Below are 21,079 nucleotides of genomic sequence, written 5' to 3' on the forward strand. Positions count from 1 at the left end.
AGGTGTCCTTGGATGTAAGCCAGATAATAGTCTTCCAGTTGAGAGAAGTCTGAGGCAAGCTGTAGCACAGAGATTAGGGATTACGGACAGATGAGACCAGGAGGTGGCAAGGGAGAGAATAGAGAAGCAGGTATGCCCTAACAACTCTACCATCCTAAGCTACATCACCCTTAATAAATTGGCCAACTCAAGGATAAAACAAGAAGATCATGAAGGTGTAAATCCTCTAAGTGATTTTTTTTTTAAGTTTTCACTTTTAGAGCCACTTTACAGTCATTACAAGGAAAAGGGAATTAAATGTGGCTTAATTCTCTGTATTATATTATATTGTTCATTTTCATTTACTGAATAATGCACACAGATAAATCAAATGAGATAATTGAAATTAAAAGATAGCAATGATAATAAAGTGACCTCTATAGAAACCATTGTGGTTGGGTATGGTAGCACACCCCTCTAATCCTAGCATAGGGGAGGCAGAGGTAGAAGGATCACCATGACTTCACAGCCATCCTGAGAGGACATAGTGAATTCCAGGTCAACCTGGGCTAGAGTGAGACCCTATCTTGAAAAAGAAACAAACAAACAAACAAACTACTGTATATCAAATATGTAATTTTCATCTGTCTGTACTCACTTCAAGATTAAAGAGAACAAAAAAAACCTGCTGAGATATCACTACTGGTTTTACTCACTGACTGAATCCAGGGAGGATAACTGATTAAGTTTAAAGTAACAGACTCTGTGTGAAAACATTCAAAGGTCACTGTGTAACACACAGAAAACTTGATGTACGCTACTGTCTCTGTTGAACCTAGAAAAAGAAAGCATGGCACAGGGACACAGACAAAGGCAATGAAAACAAATTGAAAATGAACAAAGGAAGAGAAAGGAGACCCACTGGAGCAGGGCTTTGGTCTTCCTGGTGGGGTCTTCTGGCTTAAAGTTTTTGTAGGCTTCCACTTCATGTTCTATGGAGAGCAACTGTCCCTGAAGTTTGTTCCTGAAGTTTGGCAGGGTATCCCGAATGTGATTGGTAAGTTGCTAAATAAAAACAAACAAAAAAACAAAAAACAAATATATAATGGATTGAAGATTAACTCACAAGAAAAAAAATCAGCCTCTACTGTTAACCTCATTCATAGCCTTGGAAATCACACATACACCGGAGACTGTACTGGTAAACTGCAAGAAATAGTGCCCACTGTTTTTACCACTACTCTTTTGAGATGCTTAAAAGTCCCTTCAGCTAGTCTCTCACTTGAGTTATCTCATTGTGTCCTCCCACAGCCTACTAAATATCAGCTAATGGTATTCATGAGGCTATGCAATAACACCTTAGCATGGATTAATTTGTCAAATCACTTACCTCACAGCAAGGTACCTGAAGACAGACTGTGCTAGAAATGGAGGAAGTCAAAAGTTACAAGTAGTGCCTGGTATTTTCAAGACCAAGTGGACTATACCCAGGTGGAGCTCAGGTAGTCCAAAATGCCACAGGTACCTGCTGTCTGTTAACTTTCTCCATACTCTGCAGCTAAGGCAGATCCTTCAATTCCCCACCCCCCAGACCAGTGTGGCTCTAGCTGGTTTATGGATTTACAAGATTGATTCTAAAAGTTCTATGATGGAGTAAAGGAACACTGTCTGAGACTGACATCCTGCTTGGTGACTTCTCTGCCATCGGCTGGCACCCAAAGCTCAGTATGACAAACATTTCTGGAGGAGACTGTCCAAGGACACAAGTTTAATTATAAACAAAGGTGGGCTATAAACCCAAAGTGTTCAGCTCTCTGCCGCATGTTCTTTCTACAATATAGCTAAAGAAAAATGCAAATTAATAATCTTCTTGACCTGCTGAAGTAATATACTGGGGAAAAAGACAAAGCAATAATATAAACTTTAGAAGCCATGAAAAAGAAAACAAGAAAGTTGGGGAGAACACCAGGTCCAGCTACTAAAGCAGCCTAAAAGTGCAACAGAGAGGGACCGAGGTGGGCACTCAGCATAGGTGACATTGGAAGCTATCCAAAAATGTAACAAGGACCTATTTATACTAAGCCAGGTACACAGGCCTGCAGTGGAAGTGCTAATCTCAGATTCCATGTCAGGGCAGGTTGTGTGTTAGATTTGATCAGTGTATTCTTAGTTGGCTTTACTATTCTCAAATAAGCTGCATTTTGGTGTTGACTATTGTTGTCTTTGGCATTCTGTAGTTTATGCAGCCTTGGTTTTTTTCTTCTGTCATTACTGGGTACAGGGTCTCACTTGGCTCCAGACTGACCTGGAACTCATTTCACACCAGAAATCTTAGCCTCCCAGTTGACAGGATAAAGGATATGGGATAACACACACACATAGGAACTTTGACTTTATTAGATTATCTGTTTGTTTTAATCCCCACTCCTGCATAAATACTCTTTGCTTGTTTTGATTGAATGTGTATATTGTTCAGTTGAATTTTAGAATTTGCCAGTAATTTACTCCAGCCAGCCTACTAGATAGAATACCTGCATAGCAGGCAAACCCAACACTTAGGGTCACTACAGCTGTTACTCTGAGAGTGATATAAGAGCCACACCTGGAGCCTTAAGCTCCTACCCTGAAGATATATAACATCAGATTTACATGGCTTAGAATACTGCAGATGACTAGAAAACACAAGCAACTAATTATCTCAAGATGTAAAAATCTCTACATTATAATGGAAGAAACACAAAAAATCAATACAATACAATTCCACCAAAAATTATAACTCTATCAAAAAATGACTTCCAGTGAGACTGATTTAGATGAAATACCTGGCAAAGAGTTCAAAAGAATGATTATAACTATGTTAAAAGAAACCAAAGGAATTAAAGAAGGAAAAAACTCCTGAAGGAGAACACAGGAAACAGACTTAAAGAAATAAGGGGGTCAACACCAGACATGAGTAACTATAGAAATACTGAATAAAAACCAATCAGAAGTACTAAAAATAAAAAGCACAGCAAATCAAATAAAACCTTTGTAGAAAGTCTCACTAATAGAATGGATGAAAGAGAGAACAGAATATCTAAACCAGAAGACCAGGTGGCAGAACTAATACAGTCCAACAAAGAGAAAGACAAACTAATAGGAAGGTATTAATGAGAATTTCAAGATATTTGGGACACTATGAAGAGATCAAACAAGAATTCAGGGTATAGCAGAAGAAGAATTTCATTCCAAATTCACAGTAGGTATTTTCAACAAAATCATAGAAGAAAATTTCCCCCAAGTAGGGAAAGAGATGCAATACAGATACAGGAAGCTTTTAGAACACCAAATAGACAAAATCAGGAAAGAACCTCTCACCATCATATTATAACTTAACCGCTAAACACACAAACCAAAGAATATGTATTGAAGCAGTTAGAGAGAAAAATCAAGTCACATATAAAGGCAAGTCCATCAGGATAACAGGAGATTACCCAACACAAATTTTAAAAGCCAAAAGAGCTTGGAATGATGTATTCCAAGTTTGGAAAGAACAACGTTTTATTCAGCAAAGCTATCAATACAAATTGGTGGAGAAATAAGGACATTCCACAACAAAAACAGGCTAAAGGAATATATGACCATTAAACCAGATCTACAGAAAAATACTTGAAAGGATCCTTCATGTTGAAGAGAAATAAAAGCACATGCATAAGGAAAGAGGAAAAAAATAAACCATACTCAAATAATAGTTAATACAAGAGAGTAAAGGAAAAACAGAAAGAAATACATAACAAGAGGAATGGCAAGAATAAATCCACATCTTTCAATAATAACTCTTAATATCAATGGCCTCAGTGCCCCCACCAAAATACACAGACTTTCATCTTGGGTTAAAAGTCAGGATCCAGTCAGGCGTGGTGGCTCACACCTTTAATCCCAGCACTTGGTAGGCAGAGGTAGGAGGATTGCCATGAGTTTGAGGCCAGCCTGAGACTACATAGTGAATTCCAGGTCAGCCTGAACTAGAGTGAGACCCTATCTCAAAAAAAAAAAAAAAAAAAAATCAAAAAAAAAAAGGCAGGATCCTCCTATTTGTTGACTGCAAGAAACTCATCTTTACATAAATATGAACACTATCCTAGGCTGAAAGGATGGACAATGGTATTTCCAATAAGTGGGCCTAGAAAATGAGCAGGTGTTGCTTTCCCAATATCTGACCAAATAGACTTCAAACAAACACTAGTTAGGAAAGATAAAGAAAGCCAATTTATAATGACTAAAGGAAAAATCCAACTGGAAGATATTATAATTCTAAACATATGTGCATCTAACATGGGGGCTCCCAGGTTCATCAAACAAACACTAGGAGACTTAAGGTCACAGATAACACCAAGGACAATTGTAATGGGTGACTTCAATACCCCACTCTCATCAATTGGCAGGTCATCCTGGCCAAAAAAAAAATAAACAGAGAAGTATCTGGATAAAATGAGGTCATATAACAGATGGACCTACCAGATATCTACAGAACATTACATCCAAATGCTGCAGAATACACATTCTTTTCATAGCACATGGAACATGCTCTAAAACAGGCCATATATTAGGATGCAAAGAAAATCTTAACAAATGCAGGGAAACTGAAATAATTCCTTGCATTCTATATGATCACAGTGGGATTAACTACAAATCAATAGCAATAAAAGCTGTAGAGCATACACAAAATTATGGAAACACACTACTAAATGATGAATAAGTCAATGAATAAATCAAAAAGGTAATAAAAAAATTCATAGAATCAAGTGATAATGAGAACACAGAACACCAAACATTTTGGATACAATGAAGGCAGTCCTAAGAGGGAAACTGATAGCTTTAAGTATCATATTGTGAAATTAGACAGGTCTCAAGTAAACAACATAATGCTTCACCTTAAGGTCTTGCAAAAGGAAGACAAGGCAAACCAAAAATCATTATATCTGAAGATATAAAAGATTATAGCAGAAATTAATAAAATAGAAACCAAGAAAAAATAATCCAAAGAATCAATGAAACAAAGAGTTGGTTCTGTAAAAAGGCTAAACAAAATTGATAAAGCCTTAGTAAATTGGACCAAAAGAAAGAGATAAGAGACACAAATCAATGGAATTAGAGACAAAAATGGCATCATTACAAAAGACACCAATGAAATTTAGAAAATCATAAGAACACATTAAGAACATATACTCCACTAATTTTGAAAATCTGAAAGAAATTGATAATTTCCTTGATTTATATAACCTACCAAATTAAATCAAGATGAGATAAACCATTTAAACATACCTATAATAAGCATGGAGATCAAAAGTTATAACAAAAATCGCCCAGCTAAAACAATGTCCAGGCCCAGATGGATTCACAGGTGAGTTTTACCAGACCTTCATGGAGAACTAACACCAATGCTTCTCAAACTTTTCCATAAAAAATTAAAAAAGGAATGCTTCCAAACTCCTTGAACAAAGCCAGCATTACCCTAATACCAAAGTCAAACAAAGACAGAACAAAAAAAATTATAAACCAGGGCTGGAGAGATGGCTTAGCGGTTAAGCGCTTGCCTGTGAAGCCTAAGGACCTCGGTTCGAGGCTCGCTTCCCCAGGTCCCACGTTAGCCAGATGCACAAGGGGGCGCATGCGTCTGGAGTTCGTTTGCAGAGGCTGGAAGCCCTGGCGCGCCCATTCTCTCTCTCTTCCTCTATCTGTCTTTCTCTCTGTGTCTGTCGCTCTCAAATACATAAATAAAAAAAATTAATAAAAAAAAATTATAAACCAACCTCCCTCATGAGCATAGATGCAGAAATTCTCAACAAAATTCTGGCAAACAATATAAGAATATATCGAAGAGATAATTCATCCTGACCAAGTAGGCTTTATCCTAGAGATGCAAGATGGTTCAACATACAATTAATAAATGCTATACACTGTATAAATAAACTGAAGGGCAAAAAACACTTGATCATCTCAATACATGCAGAAAAGGCATTTGACAAAATCCATCATCTCTTCATGGTAAAAGTCCTAAAGAAACTGGGAATAAAAGGGGCATATCTCAACATAACAAAGGCTAATTATGACAAACCTACAGCCAATATAATACTAAATGGGGAAAAACTTGAAGCTTTTCCACTAAAATCAGGAACAAGACAAGGGTGTCCACTGTCCCCATTTTTATTTAATATAGTAGTAGAAGTCTTAGCTATAGCAATAAGAAAAGAGACACTCATGAAAGGGTTACAAATTGGAAAGGAAGAGATCAAGTTATCATTATTTGTGAATGATATGATTCTATACATAAAGGACCCTAAAGGCTCTTCCAGCAAACTGTTAGAGCAGCTAAATACTTTTAGCAATGTAGCAGGATACAAAATAAACACAAACAAAAATCAGTAACCTTCCTATATGCTAACAACAAACATGCTGAGGATGGAAACAGGGAATCATTCCCATTTACAATTGCCCCCCAAATAAAGTACCTTGGAATAAACCTAACCAAGGAAGTGAAGGATCTCTACAATGAAAATTTTAAAACACTCAGAAGAGAAACTGCAGAAGACACTAGGTATTGGAAAGACATCACATGTTCTTAGATTGGAAAAACCAATATTGTGAAAATGTCAGTCTTATCAAAAGCAATCTATACATTTAATGCAACCCCCATCAAAATTCCAATGGCATTACTTATGGAAATAGAAGAAAGAATCCTAAAATTCATTTGGAAGTACACACATACACACAAAACCTTGAATAGCCAAAACAATTTTGAGCAAAAAAAATAAGGCTGGTGGTATCAACATGCCTGATTTTGAGCTATACTACAGAGCCATAGTAACAAAATCAGCATGGTCTTGGTACAAAAACAGACATGTAGATCAATGGAAGAGAATAGAGGATCCAGATGTAATTCTAGGCAGCTACAGCCATGTAAATTTCAACAAAAGTGCCAAAAATATTCACTGGAGAAAAGACTGTGTCTTTTAACAAATCGTGTTGGAAAACTGGATATCTATATGTAGAAGGATAAAAATTGCATACCCTTCAAGATATTAGCATAGGGCTGGAGAGAAGGCTTAGTGGTTAAGCGCTTGCCTGTGAAACCTAAGGACCCCGGTTCAAGGCTCGGTTCCACAGGACCCACGTTAGCCAGATACATTAGTTTGCAGTGGCTGGAGGCCTTGGCATGTCCATTCTCTCTCTTTCTCTCTATCAGCCTCTTTCTCTCTCTGTCACTTTCAAGTAAATAAATAAAAATAAACCAAAAAACTTTTTAAAAAGATATTAGCATAGACAACAACCTTCTGAATATAACCCCAATTGCTCAGTAAGTGAAACTACTAATTAACCCTGAGAGTGCATGAAACTAAAAAGCTTTTGTACAGCAAAGGACACTGTGAATAGAGCAATGAGGCAACCTACAGAATGGCAGAAAAATCTTTGCCAAGAATACATCTGTCATATGAAACATCATTAATAAATATAAAATTTTTTTGAAGCTGGGCATGGTGGCACACATCTTTAATCCTAGCACTTGGGAGGCAGAGGTAAGAGGATCACCATGAGTTAAAGACCATTCTGAGACTCCATAGTGAATTCCAGGTCAGACTGGGCTAAAGACCCTACCTTGAAAAACCAAAAATATATGTATTTAAAAAAAAAAACACAAGCAGAATGTTGTTTGGACAAAAAAAATCTTTTTAAATAATAATATGAATTCCAGTTGTGTGTGGTAGTGCACACCTTTAATCCCAGCCCTTGGGAGGAAGTAGGAAGACTGCTGTGTTTTTGAGGCCACCCTGAGACTACATAGTGAATTCCAGGTCAGCTTGGGCTAGAGTAAGACCTTACCTTGAAAAACAAAAACAACAACAAAAAGAATATGAATTCCAGCAGTTTAAATATTTCATAATTGTACTTATTGCTTGAAGAAAATTTTACCTGATTTAGAACCTTCTGAAGGTGTGGAGTTCCCATACGATCAGCAATATGTCTGTATGCCGGATGAGAAAGAAAAAATTTCCTTTCTGCCAACATGGCTGCCTTAATGTCCTTCTTCCCATCTATGTCCTTCTGGCTTCTGTTGACTACCCCCACATAACCTGAAACAAAACACAAACCTATGGGGTTTGGTACACTTCCTGTCACTCTCTTCTAGGGGAATGTCAATTCATTTCAACAGACAAAATTAGTTTTAAGGCATGAAAATTGAGTCCCTCTGCAAAATTCAACCTGAGATATCACTCTTCAGCAAAGGCAATGACTTGGGTAATGATAATATTTGGTATCAACAGAATAATATCCTTCACCACTTAAAGCTCTGTGAACTTTAGAATATGTCTTAGTAGTTGTATCATATATCAGGCAAGTATGTGTCAGACTTAAGACAGAATGGTGTATATTTATGTAGCCTAGGATGAATATTTATAACCTCCCTTCAAACCTCTTCCTTTCCCTGTTTTCTTATTCCTGTTATTTTAAGGAATAGTTCTCTTTTAAAATCATTTTTTAGTATATCATTTGAGAACATTGTACCATTCCATAAAAAGTATAGCTAATAATAATCCCCTTTCTTACAACAGAGGAAGCAGTAAAACCAACGCTCCCACTGGCTTGTCAGACATTTCTCAGCCATATTACCAAAGGCAGTCCTGTGTAAACAGCAGTACGTTACCCCTGCGAAGAGGCAGCAGCTTGTTCTCTAGCACATCCCTGGCATCTGTTCCTTCATCCATAAGATCCAGTTTGGTGATCACGCCAATGGTTCTCAGACCTGTGTCATAAACAAACACAACTTACAAGATACAATCTGCAGAAAACTAACCAAGTTTAGAGATATACTTGTCTCAGTGCTTAAAGAAAAGTTCATATTCGAGTCCTTTTGCTGTTTCTTTCTATCTCACTTCTAATCCACTGTCATGCCAGTCTGGTGGGTGGCTATGTGATGAAATAAAGAGTTACAATCCTACCTATTCATGAGATGACTTTCCAGCCAAGATATGAAAACAGTGACATTTCAAAAATACTTCTAAACACAGTCATCTACCACTTAACCACAGGGACATGTTCTGAGAAATGTGACATTACTAGGTCTCATCACTGTGCTATTATCACGGAAGGTATGCATGTCAATATAAGCAGTAGGTCAGTTTCACGACGGGGCCTCTTATTGCAGTCAAGAGATGTGGTGAACATGAGATGTATGAGACTGCTGTCGTGATTGGTAGCATCCTGTCTTATTTATGGTGAACAATGGTAAGTATAAGGAGGACATTCTAAAATAATGCTTAAAATTTCAGTGTAGTAAATACATAAATATATAATGTAGCCATGTATTATCATGAACAAGTCTTGTGCAGTGAATTATGCTACTTTTACAACCCTGGCCGAGCAGCAGGTTTGCTGTTAGCAGCATCCCAGCTCACCTGAGGAGCGTTGCACTGAGATGTTACAAAGGCTACGAAGACACACCAGAAATACACACTAGAAAATTTCAGCTCCATTATGAAGCCATCATACCCATGTAGCCTGTCATTGGCAGAACAGTTGTTAAATAGCTCATCACTGAATATGAGGTTATTTTTGAACCATACATAAATGGGAACTATATTTTAAATTTCCTCTAATATATACTACCTAATATGGGTGCTTTAAATTTTTAATGTATTGTATTATTAGAAGTAACTCAATAAGTAAGTGGGCTATGTATAAACTAATGATCACAGTATGTCATAAAACCAAGGATTATTATTTATTTAGCCAAAGAGGGAAGAAAACCAGGTATAGGATAGTGTCATCACCAAAAATAAAACTCATATGTCTTACAGCATTCATGTATGGTCTCTTAGAAAAGGAAATATAATCATGGTAAGAAGACAAAATTAAGAATTATGAGGCTTGGATTCAAGAAAACTTCTCAGTTTTTCTTACCTGCAAAGCAGTTGCAGAATCCAAACCTCCTTGTGGTAACAAATAACTAAGAACATGACATTTTATGGGACAGCAAGACTCATGTCATCTGTCCCTTGCTTTCTTCATTAGCTGAATAAGCAGCATTTAACTGATTGATTATTTAACTGATATGATTACTGCACATAGATTTATCCTCCTGATACTGCTCCAAAATATAATGGCTAGAAGTTAAGCTAGTTATGTTTTTAAATGGTTCATATATCTTAAATATTATAATCCTACAGGAAATGAAAGAAAAGCTAAATACTTGCCTAATACAGTCACCCAAGCAGTAAATCCAGGGACTCCAGATCAGGAGCTCAAACATGTCTTTAACCAAACAGGTCAGAAGCAATGAGACAGGACTCCAGAAAAAAAAAAAAAAATTGAAAATAATCCAGGAGGAAAACTGTTACCAGACAGCACAGATGAGCTGAAATGCAAAATAAATTCAAAAAAAGCCAATAACAAAAGTCCAAAAATATTGATAATTTCTTTTTCAGTATCTCAGAAAGGACTGGAAACTGAGATCATTAGTTTAGAAAACGGGGGGAGGGAGGTGGTAACGACTGAGATTGAAAGCTAGAGTCATGGATAAAAGCAGGCAGACTTCCATGGTGCACACAGCTGGGTCTATGCTGGCAAGACTGAACATGGATTTTCTTTGGACAGAGTGAATTAATGAAGCCTCTGAATTCAAGTGCACATGGCCCTTGAAAGACCTGTTATCTAAGGAAGGCGAATAACTGAATTTCTGTGTAATGACTGGTAATGTTTACCCTAGCGAGTCCAACCTGCCTTCAAGGAAGAACTGGGTGTTAGAAAAAAAAAACCCATCACCCTCAAGTAGAAGACTGGAGGAACTTCTGTCTCAGCAAATGAATCCTCCAAAGAATAAAAACAATGAATAAATACTGACGTTCATTCCAATAAATCACCTTGCCATGAAGTCTAGTACTCAAAAGCCAAGCACAACCACACAGTGCTTTGAGCTTCCAAATGCTTGTTAATAGTTCATACTTATCTCTAGTGGACAATGAAGTATTTCCTTGCATTAATAAAGCAAGAATAGAATGCCCAGAAAAAAAAAGTCCCAATCATTAAAAATACAAGAACAAGCTGGGTGTTGTGGTTCATGTCTCTATTCCCAGCATTCTGGAGGCAGAGGTAGAAGGATCACTGTGAGTTCTCTGAGGTGAGCCTGACTATATAATGAATTTCAGGTCAGTCGCAGCTAGAGCAAGACCCTACCTCAAAAAACCATAATAATAGCAATAATAATAACAGCAATAATTAGTAAAACAGTAACATTAACAACAACACAAGTGGAGATGAAAATGTTAGTATAATGTTTACAAGACAAAGTTGAAGAATCATTCCTAAAAGCAATAGAAATTAGAAAGACACTTTTAAAAGCTAGTGAAATGAATTTGGAGATCCAGCGTCTGCATAACATTCCAGAGAAAAAAAGATCAAGCAAAAATAATTAGCTGATGAGGAATGTCCTGTCTAAGAAAATGCCCTATAAGGGAAGATGTGAATTTATACCTTCAAAGAACTCAGCAAGTGCCCAACACAAAATGAAAACTTATTCAGGTTGTACCATTGGTATGATATCAAAACACTAGCAACAGGCAATATATCCTAAAGAGCTCCCAGATAAGTATAAAGTGGTGCTCACAGAACCTGTCAGTCTTCCCAGCAGCAAACTCAGACTCACAACACAGCAATTTCTCTAAAATCCAGGGGTTTAAACAAATCCAATTTATCAATCTATGTGACCACAGGAAAATATACTTTCAGACTTACAAAATCCCAAAATGTTTTAACTTATTTTCTTAGTTTTTAAGGTAGTTATTAAGAAATGCACCCTGCAAAACACAGGAGCAAATTAACAAAGAAGAAAGGAAAACTTGGAGCAGAGTTGCAAACAAACAAACAAACAACAACAACAACAAAAAGAGACTTTTCAGATGCTATATATCCCAGAACAAAGCCAATATTACAATGGGCATCCATCGGAATGAGAGGACACAGAGTCCTGCGTGCATGCATGTGCACCTGCACGCACACCACGTACACGTGATGGAATATGAAATGCCTAAGGCTCTGAAAGGCACTGAGAGATTCGAACTTCTGCAGGGGAGACTGAAAGGCACTCATGGCAGATATGTAAAAGACTGTGCAAACAAAAGACTTTTTAACTTCAAAGAAGACAACATCATTCAAGAAAGAGAAAATTAGTAATTCAGGCCTGTCTCAGCTCTCACCTGATACATTTTCAGAATCGAGAAAATTCACTCAGTAAAGCTCAAGAAAGAGGAAGGTAACCATATCATGTGTATTTAAATATAAGTAAGTATGAGAAAGGAATGAAGAACAACTAAATATTCTTCCTTCCACAAATTATAAATTCAAATAAGAATATTCAAAACTTTTTTTAAAATCAAGAAATAGTACTATAAACATATATACATGGAGGTAAAAACCAAATGAAACAGGTAAAAGGGTTAAAGTAGTTGCCTCTAGAAAATAGTAATCAGGAATTTGAATTGATGATTAAGGAGTTTTTTCAAAAGCATCAGCAGTACTTTTCATCAAAAGCCTTTGTGGCTGACATTTTTTGAAGCTATTTTTATAGTTTTAATTAAAAAATGAAAGTTTGCTATAAAATTATTTTCTTTATTATTCGCCTCTACAGGAAAAACTGCCAAGACCATACAAAGTGGTACATCAGAAATAGCAAAAAGGCCTATTTTCTTTTTTTTTTTTTTAATTTAGTTGCACAAATAGACCGCTTAAAATAATCAATGTATGAACTTCTGCTGAAGTTCTACAGAACCAAGACCTGCATTGTGGATATCAAAAAGCCATTGTCAGAAGAGAGCGCAAGGGCAGGGTGTGAAAAACACTTCCCTGGAACCCGAAAGACCTGCCTCAAATAGAACACACTGTTGATCCTTGATTGTGTGCCAGCCTCATTAAGAACTAAAACGAAAACCAGATGAGATAGGTGCTATTATTTTCTCACTTATACAAACTGAGAAAAGTCAAAGTTGGTGAGGAAAAATACACTTGCCTAAAGGGCCACAGCCTCCACACATGGAACTTGACCTCCATGGCACTAAATCCAGCAACCTCAGTCCATTTTTAATTTCTCTCTCCTTTTTTTCTGCATCCCAGTTCTTAGCAGGATTCTACAAATAATGAGCTGTTATTTGGCAGCTTAGTAATATCATCTAGGGCTGCTTATCTATACTACAGCATTCAAAGTTTGGCTAGATGTCTAAAGTTGGAATTCTGGTAATAGAAGCAATTCCCAGATTTAAAACAGGTTATATTCAGTGATAAAGAAAGAACAATTTAATGCACTCTACCATCTTACAGAAGAAAAATAGAATAAGCTAAGAGCTGATAAAATTTTTGGTGCTACGTTATAATTATTTTTGTCTGTAAAGAATAACGGTAATAACGAGTGCCAGTGAGTAATGAGCACCTTAGAAAGAAACAGACTTTTCAAACAATCGGATACTTAGGTAAAATAAATGTTAAGTACATTAAGGAGCAGACTGTCTTTGCCTCTTCTTAGTCTGAGACGTTAATCTCATCAGTAGGAAACTGCATCCATCAGTAGGACAGCCACACGCCTGTTTGATATCCTGTTCTAACTACTAACAATATTCCCTTCAACTCTCAAAAAGATTGCCCTTTTAAAGGTAGAATATTGGGTTTCATGGTGTTTTGACTCAGGTGTCCCCCATAAATTTAAGTGTTCTGAATGCTAAGTGTCCAGCTGATGGAGATTTGAGAATAAAAGTCTCTTCAAGGAAATGTATTGTTGGGGGCTGGCTTATGGGTATTACAGCCAGTGTCCCTTTGCCAGTGTTTTGCACACTCTCCTGTTGCTACTGTCCACCTTATGTCAGCCAGGGTGTGATGTCCACCTTCTGCTCATGCCATCACTTTCCCCTGCCATCACAGAACTTCCCCTTGAGTCGTTAAGCCAAAATAAACCTCCCCTCCTCCCACAAGCTGCTCTTGGTAGGTGATACCTGCCAGCAATGCAAATTTGACTGCAACAGATTTACTCTCGCTCATCAAGAAAAGGGAGAAGGGCTAAAGAGATGTCTCAGTAATTAAATGTGCTTTCTTGCACAAGTAAGAGGGCCCAAGACATCCAGAGTTCACATCTCCAGAACCTATATAAATAGCTAGGCATGGCCACTTATGCCTGTAACCCAGTCCTGTGGCAAACAGAGATCTAGGAATTGCTATAGTTTACAAATAGCAAAATCTGGAGTCAGTAAGACTCGCAAAGAAAAAGGCAGACAGGTGAGTGATTGGGGGGCGGGGCGTCTGACCTTCTCCAGTCACAGCAGTAGAGTCAACAGAGTGCCACATCAGCAGACACACATGGATGTACCACATACATGGCACTGTATGTACCACACACACACCAAAATTAAAAAGAAAAGAGACGGCCAAGCATGGTGGCACACGCCTTTAATCCCAGCACTTGGGAGGCAGAGGTAGGAGGATCGTCATGAGTTCAAGGCTATCCTGAGATGACACAGTGAATTCCAGGTCAGCCTGAGCTCTAGTGAGACCCTACCTTGAAAAAAAAGGGGGGGAGGGTAATTCTACTATTTAAAATTGAGTGACAAAACTCAAATCTGGTAGGTAAGGAGCTTGTTGTAAGGACTCCATCCTCACAATATGTAAAAAATATAAACAAACAAAAACAAAAACCCTTAATAGAGCCTTCAGAGGTGTAGAATCACAGAAAATATTGCTTCCACAGACACACACCAAAAAGGAAAGAGAGGTGAATGTAAAGGGTTCCAGTTTACCAGATTAGACATGCAGAGCCACAGACCACCATGGGAATCAGGGCCAGAGTAGGAAGACCTGAATTATGATTTGCCCCTCAGAAAGGCAATCTTTTGAGTTAAAGAAAACATTAAAAATAATCCCAGGACCACAGGCATGAAGTATGAGGAATGGCTCTCTACTGATACAGCTCCCTACAGACAAAGAAGCTAATGTTCCGATGTTGAGACAGGAAAACCCAAGTTAGGACTGCTGGGCAAACTGCCAGAGGCTCAGTGTGAACAACTCAGAGTTCAGAACCAGGAGACCTCTGCAGTTTTGTGAGTTTTACTTCCAAGAGCTCCAGCAGGTTCTCACAGTGTTACAGAAAAACCTCCTTCTGATTCTGGCAGGGAGAAGGGGAAAGCAAGTCTGAACGCTCCTAAGGCATTCTGTTCCTGCACGTCTGCAGAAGAAGCTATTAAACAGAGCCTAATCTCCAGGGGAGGTAGAGTCACAGAGTCAAACAAATGAAAGGAAGGAGAAATTTCAGGTCCACACAGCTCTGGTCATCTTGCCTTACCCGAAAAGATGAGGTAAAGACTAGGAAGTACATATGTCCACAGTCCAAAGTTATGGATTGACTAAAATAATATGACCTAACCTTAGAACTATAGAGTGCTTCCTTCCTACCCTACATCCACCACATTACCGAAGGCCTCTTTTCCACAGTTCCTTATACACAGTGCATCATATGTAGCTATTAGTAGAAAAAAAATGTTACAAGACATACTAATAGGCAAAAGAAAACTGTGGTGGTGTGATTTAGGTGTCTCCCATAAATATGTGTTCTGAATGCTAAGTCCCCAGATGGTGGCTGTTTGGGAATTCAAGCCTCCTGGAGACAGTATATGTTGGAGGTCAGCTATGTATATCATAGCCAGCTTCCCCTTGCCAGTGTTTAGCACACTCTCCTGCTGCTGTTGTCCACCTGTTGTTGGCCAGGAGGTATGTTCACCCTCTGCTCATGCCATCATTTTCCCCAGCCATCATGGTGCTTCCCCTCAAGTCTGGAGTTTGTTTGCAGTAGCTGGAGGCCCTAGCATGCCCATATTCATACAGTCTCTCTTTCTCTCTCTCTAAAAATAAATAGTTTTGGAGCTGGAGAGTTAGTGATTAAACACTTGCCTGTGAAGCCTAAGGACCCCGGTTCAAGGCTTGACTCCCCAGGTCCCACATAAGCCAGATGCACAAGGGGGTGCATGCATCTGGAGCTCACTTGCAGTGGCTTGAGGCCCTGGTGTGTCCATTCTCTCTCTCTCTCTCCCCCTCTAATAAATAAATAAATAATTTTTTTTAAAAAAATGCATGAAAACATGTTCAACATCTGTGTTGTCAGATTTTTCACTGCTTTTGTAAATACCTGAAAAAGTTTAAAGGAGGAAGGACTGATTTTTGCTCACAGTCTCAGCAGGCTCCATTGCTTTGGGCAAGACAGAACGTCATAACACAGATAATGATATGGAGCACAACTGCTGTGGCGGTTTGAATGCAAAATGCCCCAAAGAGCCTCACCTATTTGTGATCAAGCCTCCTACTCAGTCCCATGTAGGGGAGCCTTTGGGAGGTGTGGTCTTTCTGGAGGAGCTGGGACACTGGGAGAAAGCCTTGAGGCTTATCAGTCCAGCCCACTGGTGTCTAGGAGCTTAGCCTTGCTGCTGCCTTCCACTGATATGTGACGACATGACTTGCTGTGCCAAGATGTGATGTCCTGGCTGCCTGCTGGACCATGCTTTCCTCACCATGATGAAACCTCGCCTGAAAACTGTAAGCCAAAATTAACCCTTTCCTCCTATAAGCTGCTTCTGGTCAGGTGTTTTGTCCCACAAATGAGACTTAACTGCTGTAGCTGTGTACACAGTGGAAACCAGGAAGCAAAAGAAGGTAGGAAAGGGATGGAAACAAGGTGTAGATTCTAGCGCATGCTCTATGAAACCCATTTCCTGTAGCTACATATCACCTCCTGAAATTCCCAGCAGCAATGGACCAGGCCTTCAACACATGAGCCTGTGGGGACATTTCATATTCAAACCATACCAGGATCATATGTCAATAGGAAGTAGCAATTAAAATGCCAGTGAGATGCTACTACTCACCTATCAGCATGACCAAAATCCACAGAAGTGGCAACACCAAATGTTGGTGAGAAAATGGAAGGCAGGAAATCTCAGCCACTGCTAGTGGGAATACAAAATGATCAAGCTACTTTGTAAAACAGTTTAGTGGGATGTAACAAACCTAAACACACTCCTACCATGTGTGGCCATCACTGTACTCCACTGTATTGACAAAAAATGAGTTAAATTGTCCACACAAAAACCTGTACAAGAATGTAGCAGTTTTGTGTGTCATCACCAAAACTTGGGAACAATCAACATATTCATCATCTATGCACAGATAGTTAAACTTGGTACTTCTAGGCAATGGAATAATTAGGCAGTAATAAAATGAAATGAGATATCAAGACATAAAAAGGCATGGGGGAAAAATTTATAAAGGCTACATTGCATGTGATTTCAATTGTATGATATCTTGAAAAGGGCACACCTATGGCTACTATTTGATTGGTGCTTAAAAATTAAATAACATAGCAGACATAGAATATAGAATATGAAAAACAGTAAGTGAAAGTTGTGATCTCATGAGCTCCATTTTACCTAAATCTACAATCTACTCTGGTTTTAATAACCAACCAAACTCAATGATCTTCAATTCCCAGCCGATTAAGTCTTGCCTCTCTACCTTCATAATGCTATTCCCTTCAGCTCCACATACCCCTGCCATCTTTTGTTTTGATATATTTTTATTTATTTATTTGCAAGCAGAGATAGAGAAAAGAGAGGCAGAGAGAACACAGAGGCACACCAGGGCTTCCAGCCACTGCATACAAATTCCAGACGCATGTGCCACTTTGTGCATCTGGCTTTACATGGCTACTGAGCAATCGAACCTGGGATGTTACTCAGGTCATTAGGCTTTGCAGGCAAACACCTTAACCACTGAATCATCTCCACAACCCCCTCTTTCATTTCCTTTTCTTGGTCAACTAGTATCTATCCTTTAAAGTTCCAGCTGGGCCTGCTAACAGAGCCTTAATCAGAGTCCTACAGTAGGGCTCATTCTCTCTGATTTCAAAACTTTCTATGTATACAGAAATCATAGTTCTTGCATAATACCAGGAGTTTGCTAATCTGTCTGGCATACCCACTAGGCTGCTAGCTCTTCAAGGATAGGAACTACCTATAATGTTCATATGCTAAGCAATTCATAAAAGTGGGAACAGAGTAAGAACTGAGTTAATGCAAACATGAACTTATTGTTTTTATGTTCAGATAAGCACTGAAGTACAAGTTCTGGGAAAGACGTACGATATCATTCTACCATGGCACCCAGGTTTGTTGTCTCCACTCCATGACTTCCCCATTAGAGGAACACTGTCCTGTCTGCCACTCATACATGTGGCTAAACTGTAAGTGGTGTGTTGTTTCCTCTAATAAAGAAGTGGGACAAAGCCAAGCCACAAACCACATCATGAGTTGCCCAGAAAGCAATCCGGAACACTGTGCACTGAAACAACAGCAATAAAAGCCAGGCAATATAGAGCCAATTCAAGAATCTATACAATGAAGTTACATACAGACTAGGATTTGCAGGTATGTCAGTTCATGTATTTTTGTTTTGGAGCTTTGGTAGGATTGGGAGGAATGTAGTCCTTTCTATTGGCAAAGATTATGGAATATTTTTTTAAGAGAGAGATAGAGAAAATTGAAACACCAGGCCTTCAGGCACTGTAATCCAACTCCAGACACGTGCATCACCTTATGTGCATGTATGGCCATGTGCATGTGTAACTTTGTGTATATATCATCTTGTGCATCTGGCTTACATGGGATCTAGGGAGTCAAACATGGGTCCTTAGACTTCACAGGCAAGTGCCTTAACCAGTAAGCCATCTCTCCAGCCTGGAATATTTTACTTTTGAATACAATCTATAATGAATAGGAAGATTCATCTTTTTCTTAAACATTTGGCATGTGTCTTATTTTCTTGTTCCTTCCAACTATTATGAATAACACTGTTTTCATCTGTAAAGTCATCAGATGGTATTATTTTCTGTCATTCTGGGTAAATACTAAGTAAATACATTTAAAAATCCTATGAAACTTTAAAAAATCCTGCTACTATGGCAGAGGAGACTATTTTGCTCACCAGTACATTTAGTCCAGAAAAGTACTTGGAAATTGTAATATTTATGAAAGAGAGAGGGGGAAGGAAAAGAGAAGAGGGAAGGATAGAGAGGAAGAAGGGCGAATGAAAAGAATTCTTTCAAAAATAAGAATACCCAAGTTTAAAATGCTTCCTTCACTGAGAATTATACTTCTTTAGACTTCAGCATGAAGAAACAAAAGAAAAATAGCACACATGCGCTTAAGTCTCCCTGCTATTGTTATTGACACACAGCTAAGTTACATTTTCAAGCCTCATTTAAAATAGTGTTATAATCTTCTTTATGCTGTTTTTGTGATTGAGTTCTAGCTAGTGGAATAGAAAAAGTATCATGTGCCACTTTTACTGCACATCTGCTCCTGAATGCTCTTTACCATTTATTTGCTGGAAACTGATTTGTATTACACACTCGCTGTATGTCTTATAAACCTGATGTATGTGATAACTTAGCCTAAGAACACAGTGAGAAGTCACTGGGAAAACTCATAACATTAATTCATTTTGATTATTCCTTACTGCTTCAAATAAGGCATCTCAGAAACAATGTAACAGTTCACCCAAAAAATTTAGCATTTTTAAGTAGAAATAAGAGATTAGAGAAAAAAAATGAGCTCCAGAAATTTTCATAAGGATCTTATTGAGGTTTTATTTGATCATATGTAAACATTAGCTAAAACTCTACATAACTAGACTAAGGATAACGTCCAGAATCCTCTAAGCCAAATAACTCCCAGAATTCATACAGGAATGGGACTCATTTAAGTCCCTGCCAGCTAGCATGGACAAACCTTGTGTAAGCTGAAGTACCTAGGAGAAACACCAGCAGGGTCAAGCCTCAGTACACTTTACTGCAGACCCACCCTTTTAAAAGCCTAAACATAGCAAAAATATCAAACTGAATTGAAAAAAGTCAAACTAATCTTCAAGTAATGTAGCTACCTGCTAAGACAAAGTACAACACATTTTTGTGTAAAATGATTTTTTATTCTACAAATCCTTTTTGCACATTCATTTTTTAAATTTATTTACATTTTGTACATGTTTATAATGTAGTTTAATTACCTCCCATTTCCTTCTCTTTTCCTCCTCCCTCTGCTTCTGAACTTTTTTTTTTTTTTTTGGGCGGGGGGGTTCAAGGTAGGGTCTTGCTCCAGCACAGGCTGACCTGGAATTCACTATGTAGTCTCAGGGTGGCCTCAAATTCATAACAATCCACCTACCTCTGCCTCCCGAGTGCTAGGATTAAAGGTGTGTGCCACCACACCCAGCTCTGAACCCCTTCTTAATCCCAGCTAGTTGCTACTTGATATTGATGGTGGTGGTGGTATATGTGTATGTCCCACTGAGTATAATTAGGGTTGCTTGCATGAACACGGGTAAAGAGTCATTTACCAGAACACATGCACAGCTTACCAGCAGCTGCTCCACTGAAAAAAAACATCTTTAACTCCCATCCCTCAAAAAGGGATGGGGTGCTTCTCCTCCACCATCCATCACGAAATGTTAATCAACCCAATATTATACAGGTCACAGGTAGCCACAGCCACTGTGAGCTCATGAATGCAATGACCATCTCCTGTCCAGGAGTACTCTCCCCATTTTTAAATACAGTAAAATCCAGCACTCAATAAAGAAAAACTGAAAAATCTATCATTTAGACAAAAAAAAAAAAACATTAGATACATGAAACAGAAGGAAAATCTGAACTACAACTGACTAAAAATCTGTCCATAAACTTCCATATAGAATAAATGAAGTTTACAAATGAGATTAAACTAGTTATAACAAATATGCAAAAATATTTAGATATAAAAGAAAACATGGGGCTGGAGAAATTGCTTAGTGGTTAAGGTACTTGCCTGCAAAGCCTAAGGACCCAGGTTTGATTTCCCAGAACTCACGTAAGCCAGATGCACATGGTGGAACATGCATCTGGAGTTCATTTGCAGTGGCTAGAGGCCCTGGTATGCCCATTCTCTCTCTCTCTCTCTCCTTCTAATAAATAAATAAATATTTAAAAGAAAATATGGACATAATGAGAAAA

At 38.2% G+C, this 21,079-nt stretch overlaps 1 protein-coding gene across 8 annotated transcripts in view; it reads right to left on the minus strand.

Annotated features, from left to right (window-relative positions):
* Dnm3 (dynamin 3) overlaps window positions 1–21,079 on the minus strand; it is a 531,619-nt gene that overhangs the window by 348,245 nt on the left and 162,295 nt on the right. For all 8 annotated transcript variants that reach the window (XM_045142169.1, XM_045142170.1, XM_045142166.1 and 5 more), the window contains exons 5-7: window positions 8,663–8,761; window positions 7,930–8,090; window positions 902–1,044 (exon numbers count right to left, since the gene is read on the minus strand). In XM_045142169.1, coding sequence (XP_044998104.1) covers window positions 902–1,044; window positions 7,930–8,090; window positions 8,663–8,761 — 403 coding nt within the window. The remainder of the gene's footprint in view (window positions 1–901; window positions 1,045–7,929; window positions 8,091–8,662; window positions 8,762–21,079) is intronic.

Source organism: Jaculus jaculus, chromosome 1, assembly GCF_020740685.1.
Source record: "Jaculus jaculus isolate mJacJac1 chromosome 1, mJacJac1.mat.Y.cur, whole genome shotgun sequence".
NCBI lineage: Eukaryota > Metazoa > Chordata > Mammalia > Rodentia > Dipodidae > Jaculus > Jaculus jaculus.